Source organism: Drosophila sechellia, chromosome 2L (genome assembly GCF_004382195.2).
Source record: "Drosophila sechellia strain sech25 chromosome 2L, ASM438219v1, whole genome shotgun sequence".
Lineage (NCBI taxonomy): Eukaryota > Metazoa > Arthropoda > Insecta > Diptera > Drosophilidae > Drosophila > Drosophila sechellia.
The window spans coordinates 13,492,067-13,504,971 of NC_045949.1; the positions used below are offsets into that span (position 1 = coordinate 13,492,067).

At 44.7% G+C, this 12,905-nt stretch overlaps 5 protein-coding genes across 5 annotated transcripts; 3 read left to right on the plus strand and 2 right to left on the minus strand.

Annotated features, from left to right (window-relative positions):
* The first annotated feature begins 1,638 nt into the window (after nt 1-1,638).
* LOC6611196 (carbonic anhydrase) lies at nt 1,639-7,858 on the plus strand. The gene is made up of 3 exons (XM_002035716.2): nt 1,639-1,937; nt 6,673-6,831; nt 6,899-7,858. The coding sequence occupies exons 1-3, from the start codon at nt 1,904-1,906 to the stop codon at nt 7,516-7,518; spliced, it is 813 nt and encodes a 270-aa protein (XP_002035752.1). The 5' UTR covers nt 1,639-1,903; the 3' UTR covers nt 7,519-7,858.
* Nucleotides 7,689-9,404, minus strand: LOC6611197 (tRNA-specific adenosine deaminase 1). Its single transcript, XM_002035717.2, has 2 exons — nt 8,456-9,404; nt 7,689-8,398 (listed from the first exon to the last, which is right to left on the minus strand). The coding sequence occupies exons 1-2, from the start codon at nt 9,325-9,327 to the stop codon at nt 8,086-8,088; spliced, it is 1,185 nt and encodes a 394-aa protein (XP_002035753.1). The 5' UTR covers nt 9,328-9,404; the 3' UTR covers nt 7,689-8,085.
* A 36-nt stretch (nt 9,405-9,440) lies between these two features.
* LOC6611198 (UPF0428 protein CG16865) lies at nt 9,441-10,559 on the plus strand. Its single transcript, XM_002035718.2, has 4 exons — nt 9,441-9,641; nt 9,702-9,862; nt 9,928-10,233; nt 10,353-10,559. The coding sequence occupies exons 1-4, from the start codon at nt 9,521-9,523 to the stop codon at nt 10,506-10,508; spliced, it is 744 nt and encodes a 247-aa protein (XP_002035754.1). The 5' UTR covers nt 9,441-9,520; the 3' UTR covers nt 10,509-10,559.
* Nucleotides 10,560-10,588: 29 nt separating this feature from the next.
* Nucleotides 10,589-11,158, minus strand: LOC6611199. Its single transcript, XM_002035719.2, has one exon. It carries the CDS (start codon nt 11,101-11,103, stop codon nt 10,597-10,599), a length of 507 nt encoding a protein of 168 aa, XP_002035755.1. The 5' UTR covers nt 11,104-11,158; the 3' UTR covers nt 10,589-10,596.
* Nucleotides 11,159-11,297: 139 nt separating this feature from the next.
* Nucleotides 11,298-12,652, plus strand: LOC6611200 (beta-fibrinogenase brevinase). The gene is made up of 3 exons (XM_002035720.2): nt 11,298-11,591; nt 11,672-11,894; nt 11,955-12,652. The coding sequence occupies exons 1-3, from the start codon at nt 11,390-11,392 to the stop codon at nt 12,505-12,507; spliced, it is 978 nt and encodes a 325-aa protein (XP_002035756.2). The 5' UTR covers nt 11,298-11,389; the 3' UTR covers nt 12,508-12,652.
* The last annotated feature ends 253 nt before the right edge of the window (nt 12,653-12,905 follow it).

Consider the following 12,905-nt stretch of genomic DNA (forward strand, 5'->3'; position numbering starts at 1 on the left):
GAAAACACAAAAGCCAAGGGGTTGGGGGTGGAGATAAGATTTGAGCCAAGTGCAAACACATACGAAGATTTCACACGGGCCGAATTAATTGCGCATACGCAGTGTTGACCCACGGGTGGTAAAAGACGAAGAACCAACACCAAAGTGTTGTAGTGTTGTGCAACCAATTTAACCTATTATGCAGTGCAAAACAAAAGCGGCACAGAATTGAAATTAGTGACAAATTTTGTGCTTAACTCGCTGAAGTGGCTTCGTGCTATGCGGCGACTGTGCCTAATGGACTAATGGAATAACATGAGCAGAGCGTTGATGGAAATTATGGATCCCTACGACCTCAACTTCCCCCCTCGGCCAAGTCATGTGCAGAGCGAGAGAGCAGTTCCAGCACCAGTTCCAGTTCCCCTCAAAAAGCGCTGCGATTAGCGTGTCACCAGCGCCAAACCAGGCCCATCCCCATTTCCCCCAGCCACGATCCGCCGTATTGAGACATTTGTACGCCGTACAACTATGCATGTATGTAGATGGATCTGTGTGCGTTGTCGAGCGCGCGATCGCGATCACGCTTAAGTCCCAGAGCAGCAACAAAAAACAATGCACAAAGGTTCAACAGCAGAAAAACGAACAAAAAACCGAGCCATGTACGGAGCAATTTACAAAATGTCTGGGCACAGTGGAAAGCAAAGCCCGGGAAGATCTCTAAAACTGATCAGCTTACTCCAGCTTAAATGGTTCTTAAATAAATGAAATGTTACTATAAACTAAGAACGCGAATTCTTCAGCTCTTAAAACCCGCCCATAAGCCTTACTTAGATAGATTTACACTTTTTTAATCATCAAAATGCTAAAATGTATCTTAAAACATTATATGTTGCAGTAAATGTGATTTAAAAATTAAAAAAACGCGAATTTTCCAGCACTCAAAAAAATTATACTTAGTTGCAACTCAGTAAAATGTTGATATATATAATAAAATCGAATGTAACCAAAATTTGCTTATGTAAAATTGACCTGTGCACTGCAACTCGAGTTTCTGCTATCAGATAAAGATATAGTATATGAAGTAGGCAACCTATTTTTAATTAAAAAATCAATTAATATGGAGCACTTTTCAGTTTTGTGTAATTGCGCGCTATCTAAACATTGGTTTTACCCGCCTAAAACGGAACGATCGTGCTCGACAATAATCGATGAGTGTTATGCAAGCACCGAGCCTTTCCTTACACATTTCCGCTTTCTGACCACCCGATCCCGTCCAGCAACGAGCCCAGAGTCAAGGTCAGGCAGCTCAGGTAGTGCAAAAACATTTATAAGCGGACAGCTAGTGCTGCAAAATCGAACTCATTACGTATTCGCCCCATTGTTCCGTACTCAAGTGCGGCCAAACTAAACTATTGAACCCAGCGGCGCTGTCAGCGGTTCTAATGACGCCGCGCTCCGTGTACCGCTTGACCCCGCGCCCGCCGCCCACTTTCGTGGTGAAGGGGGCGCGAAACAGTAGTTTAGTTTAGACTTTCACGCTCTCCGGATACCTATTTGTTTGCTCAGGTTCTCTTTCGCTGCTGGCGCTCGCAAGGTGCGTGCTGTCCGCTTCGCAGTCGCTGCCGGCTTTCAAGTCAGCAGCAGCGCTGCCCCGAGTCCGTCAGTCTGAGACCGTCGGACTTACCAAACAGTCGACGCTCCAATACGTTCCGCGCTACAACGATTCGACGATTGAACCATTCGGGATCCATTCCTCGAATCCCAGCGCCCATATATATACACACCCACCCATATAGTCCCTATAAAGCGGACCGCGCGATCCCCAGCGAAAGTCAGACGCGTGCCACCAACCGCGAGTGCAACATCAAGATCCTACAGGATAAACAGCAGAGCATAGTTAGTAGCCAACTAGCCAAAGTCCAAGATGAGCCACCACTGGGGATACACCGAAGAGAACGGTAAGCTCTCTCCAGCTTCGGCTTGTTTGTTTGTTTTGGCTGTGGACAGCCTCCGGATTCCGGTTCCCGCTTTCGGTTTTTTGGTTTTCGGTTTTCTGTTTTCGGATTTCGGTTTGTTTACCCGTCTGGCCTTCCATCTAATCAGACATCGTCGTCTGCGGTGATTCCGACATTTTGACTCATTTGCACACGCTGCGCATGCGTGTTGCCAAAAAAAGAACGAGATCTTCACTCGGAATTTTCTATATACTGCAATTGTCTTGTTTTAAGCACAGATTCCTTATCTTTTGAGGAATTTCGAACCATTTTACTTTTATGATGACAAACTGGATCTATCTGACAGCAAACGTCATGTTTCCGAATCAGACATCTGGCGATAAGATATTGGCTAGATATAGTCGGCCAAAGACGTAGCCTTACCCAATAAAATGGGCAAAACAATAAAAAGAAAAAACAAGGCGTGAGTATGCTCCTTAATAAATAGCCAATTAGTCAGATAATTTAGCACTTAGAAATCGTTAGTCGTTATCACAAAGGGTTTAGATTGCAGAGAATCGCTGAGAAAATAGCTTTCGTAGGGGATTACCGATTCGATTGCACAATACTCGCAATGCCCTGCAATTCGATTTTATGCCTCATAAGCTGAATCGCACAAACAGACTTGGTCATTCGTTACTCATGAATAATGGGCATTAATTAAAATGCAGGGAAGCGGGTTTTTGTGTTTTTACGGATCGGGGAGTTTCGCACGAGCTGGGTCTCGTGATCTGGTAATGGGAATGGTGCTTCCCACTAACCAACCAGTCGCCGGCGGAGTCAACCGCCTCGACTGGCAAACTAGTTCTCCGCCGACCACCAGCGACCGATCGATTGTTTTTCGCCTTGTCTTTGCTGTTTATTTCGGAGCACCCGGTGCCCCTCGCTCTGCGCCGCTTTGAAGGCTAGTCAAGTGCATGTTCTTCGTCTGCTGAGGACACATGCCGGACCGGTTCCAATGTCTTGGGCGTATACGTAATGTCTCTCATGTGTGCGGCATGCATATAACACTAGCATGTAGAATGTAAATCGAAGGGGCTGCGTTAGCATATCAATTTAGAATTGAAAAAAAACCCCTACTTCAGTTTTTGACAATTTCAATTGATTTGCTTAACTGGTTGTGATTGCTCTGATTGATTCGATACTGATACTGATACTGATACTCATTGCGATTCCGATTCCGATTCTGATTTTCCGGCGCCGCCCTGGTAACTTTCCAGCGCAAGAAGAACCTTATCAGCATGCTGCTCCTCCAGAGCCGAGAATGCCCACATTAAACACGAGAAACTCTCTGCCATATATTCGTATTTTTCGTGGAGATTGCACATGTGTATAGACCCATCCTTATCAAGACGCTCAGGTTGTGTCTAACCCCTGGGCACTGACAGAAGCGTCTGAATGGTGGACGACACGCTTCCATCTGGACACCGCTGATTACAACTCGCGTGTTTACGTGAGAGGATCAATCAAATGTCCCACCACCAGAGCTATCATCTGATTCAATCGTCAGTAGTTCCAATTCGCAATGCATCGAAGCGAAACTCGCTAATGGCTTTATCTTTTGGAAAACTCAGCCCTTAACCACTTCCCGAGAAGTTCTTACCAAAAAAAGTATATGTCTATATCATTAATGTGTCATAGTCATAATGATCGATGGATTTTTAATGTTCCACACTGATTTATTTCGCGTGACTTATCAGATTTGGCAGTTAGATAAAACTTACCTAAGGAATAGGGGAAGGTTGCGTTCTAAAGTATATATTTTTCGATATGCCAGATATCAGTCAGATTTAAACCAGGCCCCTTCATTAATGGTCAATATTTATTGGCAAAAAATAGAACTGCGAAACGATTTCTCACGCAAGGAAAATCATCAGATTGATATTATTTTTGGCCAGCTATATAGATACCATATCACCTGACTCGCCAGTCCAGCTATTTTATACAGCAAATAAAATTGGATAATTTATGCATTTGTGCATATATTGAAAAATATCTGGACATGCAAGAATAAACAGCTCAAAAGTTATTAATATTCAGACGTGCCTAAGCATTTCATTAGGCCACAATGCATTTCAGTTAGCTAAACTTTTGCGTATTTCATTTGCGCTTTATTGTCACCATTTTCCACATGCAAACAAATAATTACAGGCGAAAATTTTAGCAGGTGATTGAGGGGTTGGATGGATTGAATGGTTTGGATGGGTGGTCGATAGCCAAATGTCGTGGCAGTCCAAGGATAGAGACCACTTCTGGGGCTTCTTCCAGCCAAGCTGGGTGATAAATATAGCAGGGGTAGTTGCCTTTCAGCCCGGTCAATTGAGTGGCCATAAAAAACAGTATAACCCAGAGACAACCAGCAGTTATATATCATCCGATACTGACTCACAACTCAGAACTCGGAATTCCGGGGTGCGGCTGGGGGGCACTTTCCCCAAACGAGTTTTTGGTCCGTACTTCCTTGCGATCGCCGCAAGGAAAGTGGGGGAATAACACGCGAGAAACTCATGCCTCCATCCAATTGGGATGAGAAACTCATGCCTCCGTCCAATTGGGATGATATTATCATGCAAGGCTCGCTTAGAAGCGCCCGGCTCGTAAATTCGTAAATGCTAATTGCCACATTTTATTTTGTTGTGTTTTTAAGCGTTTTTTGTTTTTTTTTTTTTTGACTGTCGTAACGAGCATTTCTTAATTTGTCTCTCCGGTTTTACATGCGCTTTTTATATTTTTATTTTTCGATGCCCAATTGCTGCTTTGTGTATTTAAATGTTTGGAGAAATCGAAACCACTATACTTAGGGGAAATTTTCGATGGATTTCGTAAGAACGATCATTATAGATTCTATATAGAGATCAAGATCTTAACGTTTCCGGAACAAGTTCTCCCAGACAGCTGCGGGTTTTCGTTTTTCCGCCGGCGAATACGCTATAAATGGATGTTGTTAATTCATTTGCAGTAATTCAATTAAAAAATCATTCGGATTTTATCGCAGCATTAATGGTCACAATTGCGCTTCGCTTTTGTTCCATGTCATACGAATTGAGGCGAAATTGAGTGCAAAACGATGATGAATTGTACATATAACTTTGCAGTTAGTAAAAGCGTATGACATGGACCCATAATGCCAACCGGTTATATCCGATCGAGTTTTGTTTGAACAAGTGCGGCATTTCCTTGTTTTCGTTGACTTTCTTCTACTTTATTTTAGTATTATTAAAGTCTGCCAATTGTTATCACAGGCACTGTGAAATGCCGCCAGGTGATCTTAAAGTATTTACAGCCAAAGTCGGCAGCAAACTCGCTGGTTAAACAAAGCCAGTAAGCCTATACATTTAAATGAGTCGTATTTCTATATATATAGTACCGACTTCGGAGATATCTTCATAACTCGATTGTTGATTATAAAAGGTAATGTGCTAAATGCGGCAGGAAATTCGCACTTGGCTGCTAACTTAGAAAAGGATCGTGCAACTCCAATTGCCTGCTTCTCAGTATGCACCACACGGCGTATACGTGACATTCATACGCCATGTGGTGCGGCAGTCACATGCACACACTTTTTGCACCCAAACGGTGAATAAGGCTCTTGATTTCAGCTTTGATAAATGATAAATGCATTTCACCTGACTTTTGTTATTTACTATCAGCATTATGGAGGACTTGGGGAATCGGCGAAATAAATATTCGAAGCTACAAAGCTGTTGACACCTTAAGCTCGGCGATCTATCAAATGACAAACGAGGCTTTGGCCCGTTCGATAAGAAAACCCCTGCCGGTTTCTGGGTACCATTACCAACGCCAAATGGTTCAATATTTGCTCCGATTCAGACAAACAACCATATAATATACATATTCTGATTCCCATTCCCATAAACTTTTGCGGTTTATCTGCGGCGATCCTATCACATGACTCGGGTCTGCGGTCTTCCGAGTGATTCTACTGGCACGTGACGCGGTTCTCTGTGTCAATGTTTGCCTCCAGCAGTAATTAAAAAGAAGTATATACATACACGCACATAAATCGCAACAAAATGCAGCAAACAGGGGAACAGCAAATACTTGTATTGCCTCAGCCGGTTGGTCAGATAAAAGGTCTATGCAAATATTATTATGAGTGCCAGTTGGGCAAACGATTGTCAACTCTGGCGACATAATCATAAATAAGCAGCTTACTTAATGCTTCGCTAATCGCGAGTATAACCAGCCATAAAAATATTAAGTCTTTGATTCATTTTTATTCCCATTTATTAGCTTTAAAGTCCAGATTCTGGTTGAAATAAATATAATCTTTCAACTTTTTATACTAGAAATAATTTGGATTTATTTTATATTTAAATGAAATGAATAATCATAAAGAATTAATGAATTTGAAATGATTTTCGCTTTCTTTTGTAATTAATTTTACCATATATTAGTCGCCCTAATTATCGAATTAATGGATTAAACGAAATTCATCGATTCCTTCCACATTTATTAGCTTCCATTTTTCCGTAGATTAATCAATTTCCTGACCAGCCTAATGGGTTTTTAATAAACCCCAATGGAGTACTTGCATGAATTGATTTTAGTTGATTTATTGTTCCTCATCGACATAGCGAATTAGCACTTAGTTAAGTTGGTTAATTCGGGGAAAGCAAATACCTAATGACTTTGCTGCACGTTTACTTACCCGCCGCATTCAATGTTCCTATTTCAGGACCTGCCCACTGGGCCAAGGAGTACCCACAGGCGTCGGGACATCGTCAGTCGCCCGTGGACATCACACCCTCCAGCGCCAAGAAGGGCAGCGAACTGAAGGTAGCTCCGCTCAAGTGGAAGTATGTGCCGGAGCACACCAAGAGCCTGGTCAATCCTGGTAAGAAATTAGAAGTTAACGTACTGCATTTTACTGAAATATTAACCCTTGCCATTTGTTAATCCAGGCTACTGCTGGCGCGTGGATGTGAACGGCGCCGAGTCCGAGCTGACTGGAGGACCGCTGGGCGATCAGATCTTCAAGCTGGAGCAGTTCCACTGCCACTGGGGCTGCACGGACTCCAAGGGATCCGAGCACACCGTCGACGGCGTGTCCTATTCCGGCGAGCTGCATTTGGTCCACTGGAACACCACGAAGTACAAGTCGTTTGGCGAGGCGGCTGCCGCTCCTGACGGCCTGGCCGTGCTGGGTGTCTTCCTCCAGGCTGGCAACCATCATGCCGAGCTGGACAAGGTGACCAGCCTGCTGCAGTTCGTGCTGCACAAGGGCGATCGTGTTACCCTGCCCCAGGGCTGTGATCCCGGCCAGCTGCTGCCCGATGTTCACACCTATTGGACCTATGAGGGTTCTCTGACCACTCCACCGTGCTCGGAGTCGGTCATCTGGATCGTTTTCAAGACGCCCATCGAGGTGTCGGACGACCAGCTGAACGCCATGCGCAATCTCAACGCCTACGACGTGAAGGAGGAGTGCCCCTGCAACGAGTTCAACGGCAAGGTCATCAACAACTTCCGTCCTCCGCTGCCGCTGGGCAAGCGTGAGCTGCGCGAGATCGGGGGCCACTAAGTCGGTGGATGTTGGACCACTAAGTCCCTGGATAGTCAACGGATTCGAGTCGTATGATTAGCTTTTCGCACCCACACATCACATCCGTACGCCTCGAGCTGGACCGGCACATCTCCACTGTTCAATTCTCGTCTTTAGTTCGTACGCCCAGCAAAAGCATACCTCCTATATGTGCATCCGTATCCGTATTCGCATCAGTGGATGTTTAGCTGTAACCTTAATTGTATATGTACGCCTGTTCGTTTGTTTGTCTGTTAAACGTTTGCAAAATGACAATTAGATTTATGTTATTATGGTATTATAAACTAAATATAACACGCTTAGATGTTGCATATGATAATCTAACTGAGTTTAAATTTGGTGGAAATAGTTAATTTAAAGGGAAGCTATAATCCGAAGTTATTTCATCTCTGATGAAGACATTTTCAGCAACTACACCTTTTCAAGAAACCAATTGAAGGAGCTTGGACCAGAAGTTCCACTCCATAGTTCCCCACATCTGCAATAAAATACTTGCTTGGTAAGCACATAGTCTGCATCTTATCCTCGTTTCATTGGCATTAGGTGTCATTTATTTGGCATTGAAGTAAAGTTTAGCAACTCTTGTGGTTTTTTGGTCCATTGGAGAAAGTATTTCTCTTTGATTTCCCGCCAGGCAAACTGATAATCTCTGGCCAAGTTTTTACAGGAAGCATATGTGATGCGCTCAGGATCGAAAAGCGGTTGATCAAACTTTTCACTTAGCTTCGGGTTGAACTTTACTAACTCTAGAAATGTGAGAAACAGCTTGTACTTGCTGATTGTCAGTGCAGCTTGTGAAGTGTTCATCTTTTTCTTGGTTACTCCTTGACGCTTTCCATTCACGGAAATTTCATAGGGCCTGCGTGTTAGGAATATATGTTTAGAGCTGAAACTGTCTAGCTAAAAGGACCCTTACCTTAATTCTTCTGGGACTTGGGACCAAATCAAGCCATTGGGGGATGGCTGCCAGTCGGAGCGTTGGGAAAACTCAAATCTTATGCAAGGATCAATACGTATATGTGGCTTTTGAGGCTGGAAGCGCGGGTGCTTGAATGACCTACATTCAAAACGTTTGAAGATGGCACGTTCCAAAGATTCCAGCTGTGCATCGTCACAGCAAAAGTTCAGGCTGCTAAAGTAGATGGGTTTGGAGATCAACGTATCCAGTAGTGCCCCCTGCACGCCTAAGACATTCCATCGCGCTATCTTATCGCTGCAGGACATGGATAGAGTGCGCTCTCCACGTCCGGGCTTCGTTCGCAGAGCTCCCGGCGTCTGCAGCATTGGATCATCGCTAAGGTCATTTATAAGCTTGGCGCCCGTATAGACCATCTCGGAATCCTCATCCAACCGCTGGCGTTTGGCCTGCACCGCTGATTGCTCTTCCTCCAATATACAGGCATCTCCGCAAGGCGTTTGTGTGCTCAGAAAGTGGAACTCCACGTGCTCGTCCATGTCGAACGTACTTAGCTCGCTATTCCAATGGAAGATCCTATCCTGCTTGAGCTCCTGGTATAGAAAGCGCAGAAATCCACGACGTGCCAGCACCTCGGCATGGGAATCATTTAGAATGAGCCCTTTGGGACATAGTTTGGATTCTCCAATGCACTTGGTTCCGCATCCAAGAGAAACTAGTTGACATGCTTCCGTTTGCCGGTTGAACTTCACTATTCCCGCCAAAATTGTCCATTGATTGGCTGTGGGCTTTCCTGTTTTTGGCAAGGACTCGAATTTTTTTAAACAAAGTTCTGCAATTTCCTTAACAGTCGGTTTTTTGTTATCACACATTTTTGTTTATATTCGCAATGTGCGAACCGATACGTTCGGTAATCGAATAGAAAAATCGATTGGCGTGTTGCATTGTTTACCTTTTATTTGCACACTCTGGTCACATTGTTTATTTATTTATTTGCAGTGTTTAATGAAATAGGAAATTAGCTTAATTTTATAAGTTTCATAAGTCCAAAACCCACAAATAACCATGCCCAAAGTTGTGTCGCGCAGTATCGTCTGCTCCGATACCAAGGATCAGGAGGAGTACAACGAGGAAAAGCCGCTAAACATTTACTACTGTCTGTGCAACAAGATGGCTCTGATTCTGGGTAAGATTACTGGAGCCAACTAACCGAAAGCATAGTACATCATGATTGCCTATCCTATAGACTGCACCCTCGAGCAGTTGCCGCTGCGAGAGGTGGACAACGCCCGTGTGATAAACGCCAATGACCATGCCAACAAACTCACCTACAATCCCACACCAAGAATGGTCTACATCAAGCGCAAGAGCAGGGGCAATGGGATTGAGAAGCAGTACCGCTACAAGGTGAGCAGCTGACATCCACTCCTTACCCGTCTTTAGTCCATCTAATGTTTTCCTTTAACTTTCAGTGCCGAAGCTGTACTCTGCCACTCTACTATCGCCACAGTCCCGACTCCCACGTAACCTTCGTCATGTCCAATGCCCTGATCCGCAACAAGGGCGAGAGTCCACTCACACAGCTTCTGAACTCGGAGACCAAGGGCAGTTTCAAGGTACCGGCTGCCAAGCCAGCGACTCCCGCCGGTCCAGACGATTCGGGCATTGTGGATGCCAGTGGCAAGAAGGTCGTGGTCACCAGGCACACGAAGAACATGGGCAAGTTCAGCTCGGTCACGGTGTCCACCATCGACGAGGAGGAGGACGAAATCGAGGCGGTAAGTTTGTCAGCTAAATTAGCTTGTAAATGGTGCAGGAAATCCAATCTATCATTGTACCATCTACGAACAAATCTACAAATCTTTCAAACTAACCATTTTTTTGTTCATTCAAACAGCGCGAGATCGCGGACAGCTATGCGAACAACGCAAGGATCATCGAGAAGCAGTTGCAGCGCAAAGGCGGAAAACTGAGCGATGTGGGCATCAAAACGAAGACGGAGGACGCACCTCCGCCGCAGAAGAAGCAGCGCGGCACGCTGCTGGAAAGATAGTCAGACTTTACCTCCTTATAACCCACAACTAAATATATTTGACGACACAAATGGCTGGCATTCTTAGAAAAAATTCCAATTTATCTAGTTATAGCATACGCAAAACATTTGATGATCTTCTATGCTGTCGTTTTGGCAGCAAACTGGGATGTTGTGCCAGTAGCTTCTTCAGACGCTGCTCGGCGTGCTGGTGATTGAGCAACGAATCCTTGACAAGTCCACAACTGGGACACAGATTGTACTCCGACTTTGACTCTTTGACGATCGCTGGCCGCATGCGAGTCTCCATGACCACCTTCACTCGATTCGTGGTACGCGGCGAGTTGTGCAGAGCAGTGAGTGGACGGCACTTACTTCTTGGTGAGGATTCGGTTCGTTCCAAAGCAGCCTTCTGCTTGCTCCTGACCAGCTCGAGCTCCCGATCCGCTCGGGCTTTGGCCAGCTGCAATTCGAGAGGCGCCTTGGGCAGGTTAAAAAAGAATTGGGTCCACTTATCGCGCTCGACGGCCTCCGAGTTGAATAGTGATCTGGAACGATTGGAGGTCCGGGGACCCCATTCCGCGTTCCCGATACAACTCAACCTATAAGCGGACATTGTCTGAAAACTGGAGTATTAAACACTGAAAATTTGACAACAAAGTAAAAGTCTACATATATGTGTATATACTATATAGGGTATAGAAGCTTCGGCTGGTCGAAGTTAGCTTCCTGCTTTTTGTATTTCGTTGCTTTCATATGCTTAATTGTTTCAATTGAACTCATTGCACTTGAGGATCTTCGCCGTCTTTCAACTCCCATTGATCTGAAGTTAGTGTTCGATTGAGAAGCGTTGAAAGCGGACATATCTTACATTATCCAAATGAAATAAGTAAAGAGTCGAGATGCATGTTGCATATCTCCTAACGATTTTACTTATGACGTTTGGAACTCCAACTCAGGGAGTTAATTGCGATGGAGGAGACTGTCTTCCGTATCATCGTTGCTTGTATGCCAAGAAGTTGAAAAAGGTTCCATACTGCGCCGATGGATCCGTTTGCTGCAGGCCACCCACAAGATCCACAAATGATTCGCCATCGAAAAAAGGTGATTACCTTTCAGTAGCTAATCGTCCTTCTGCCTGTTACATACTTTTTAACGAATTTTCAATCCTTTTATCCTTTAAGCCTGTCAGGAATATTCGAATGACAAGAGTTTCTGCCCACCGGAACTCCTAATTTTCCACGGAAATGGAACCGAGCGACATGAGCGCCAGTACATGGCAGTGATCGGGAAAAGAGCCAAAGGAAATGAAACTGGAAATCCGGAATGGATATGCGGCGGCACCGTGATTCACGAGAGATACGTGCTAACTGCAGCCCACTGCATCCTGCTGGTGGATGAAGATCCGTAAGCTTGCCATGCTGTAGTGCCACTACATAGCAGTCTGAAGGGATTTACTCCTTGCAGGGATTTCTTCGTTGGTCTGGGTGCCTACAACAAAAGCGAAAGCCAGATTTATCGAGTGGTCAATGTGACCCATCATCGGGATTACGACGAACTGAGCTCAGTTAATGACATTGCCCTGCTGCGGCTGAATGAAACCATCGTGTTTAGTGAGAAAATCAAGCCAGCCTGCTTGGCCACGTCGCCAGTGGAGAGTCGAGAAACACTGACGGTTTGCGGATGGGGCTACCTGGACTCTGTGAGCACAACGCAGCCGGATGAGCTGCGCAAGGCGGACTTGCAGGTGCTCAAGATCTCGGACTGTTCCCGCGCCAGCAGCGATATGCACATTTGTGCCGGCGGAGTGAACAACATCAGCGACGTGTGTCGCGGGGATTCCGGCGGACCACTGGCCAAGTGGCATCCCAGGTGGGGCGGCTGCCTGGGCCAGGTGATCGGCATTGTGTCCGCGGGCGGCTTGTGCGATGCCCAATATCCGCGCACCAAATTCACTAATGTTTTTTACTATGTCGAGTGGATTGAAAACATCGTTTGGCCTTCTAAAAATAAGAAATAGTTTTAATAGATTTTCTAAATATTAAGTTCATGTTTTCACTGAACTTACAGCACTTGCTTATTAATCACATCTTAATCTATGTTCTCTTTCATTTTTAATACTTACTTTTTTGCTAGCATTCCACAAAATAAGTCAATAAACATACCTTAAGGAAAGACATTTTATATCATTTTATAAATATATATTGCCTGAAATTACATTATAATAGCGATAATTTAATTCTTTTTTTTGGGTATACTAAAAATTATAGCTGACCGTTGCAATTCAAATTCAAAATGCTTCTTCTTCCGCAAAAAGGCCATTCACCACGAAGGATTTTTTAGTACATTCTTAAGCAGCGAATCAGGGCTGGTCGCGAGCATTTACTGGAATTCGGCAGTGCCGCACTCTGGTCACAC

What these genes read in the sequence shown, in the direction of transcription:
- LOC6611196 (XM_002035716.2), top strand. Translation starts at nt 1,904, where the DNA reads ATGAGCCACCACTGGGGATACACCGAAGAGAACG. An exon ending in GGGATACACCGAAGAGAACG is followed by an intron (nt 1,938 to 6,672) that starts GTAAGCTCTCTC and finishes TTCCTATTTCAG; the next exon opens with GACCTGCCCACTGGGCCAAG. An exon ending in CAAGAGCCTGGTCAATCCTG is followed by an intron (nt 6,832 to 6,898) that starts GTAAGAAATTAG and finishes TTGTTAATCCAG; the next exon opens with GCTACTGCTGGCGCGTGGAT.
- LOC6611197 (XM_002035717.2), bottom strand. Translation starts at nt 9,327, where the DNA reads ATGTGTGATAACAAAAAACCGACTGTTAAGGAAATTGCAGAACTTTGT. An exon ending in CAAGTCCCAGAAGAATTAAG is followed by an intron (nt 8,399 to 8,455) that starts GTAAGGGTCCTT and finishes CCTAACACGCAG; the next exon opens with GCCCTATGAAATTTCCGTGA.
- LOC6611198 (XM_002035718.2), top strand. Translation starts at nt 9,521, where the DNA reads ATGCCCAAAGTTGTGTCGCGCAGTATCGTCTGCTCCGATACCAAGGAT. An exon ending in AGAAGCAGTACCGCTACAAG is followed by an intron (nt 9,863 to 9,927) that starts GTGAGCAGCTGA and finishes TTTAACTTTCAG; the next exon opens with TGCCGAAGCTGTACTCTGCC. An exon ending in AGGAGGACGAAATCGAGGCG is followed by an intron (nt 10,234 to 10,352) that starts GTAAGTTTGTCA and finishes TCATTCAAACAG; the next exon opens with CGCGAGATCGCGGACAGCTA.
- LOC6611199 (XM_002035719.2), bottom strand. Translation starts at nt 11,103, where the DNA reads ATGTCCGCTTATAGGTTGAGTTGTATCGGGAACGCGGAATGGGGTCCC.
- LOC6611200 (XM_002035720.2), top strand. Translation starts at nt 11,390, where the DNA reads ATGCATGTTGCATATCTCCTAACGATTTTACTTATGACGTTTGGAACT. An exon ending in TGATTCGCCATCGAAAAAAG is followed by an intron (nt 11,592 to 11,671) that starts GTGATTACCTTT and finishes TTATCCTTTAAG; the next exon opens with CCTGTCAGGAATATTCGAAT. An exon ending in CTGCTGGTGGATGAAGATCC is followed by an intron (nt 11,895 to 11,954) that starts GTAAGCTTGCCA and finishes TACTCCTTGCAG; the next exon opens with GGATTTCTTCGTTGGTCTGG.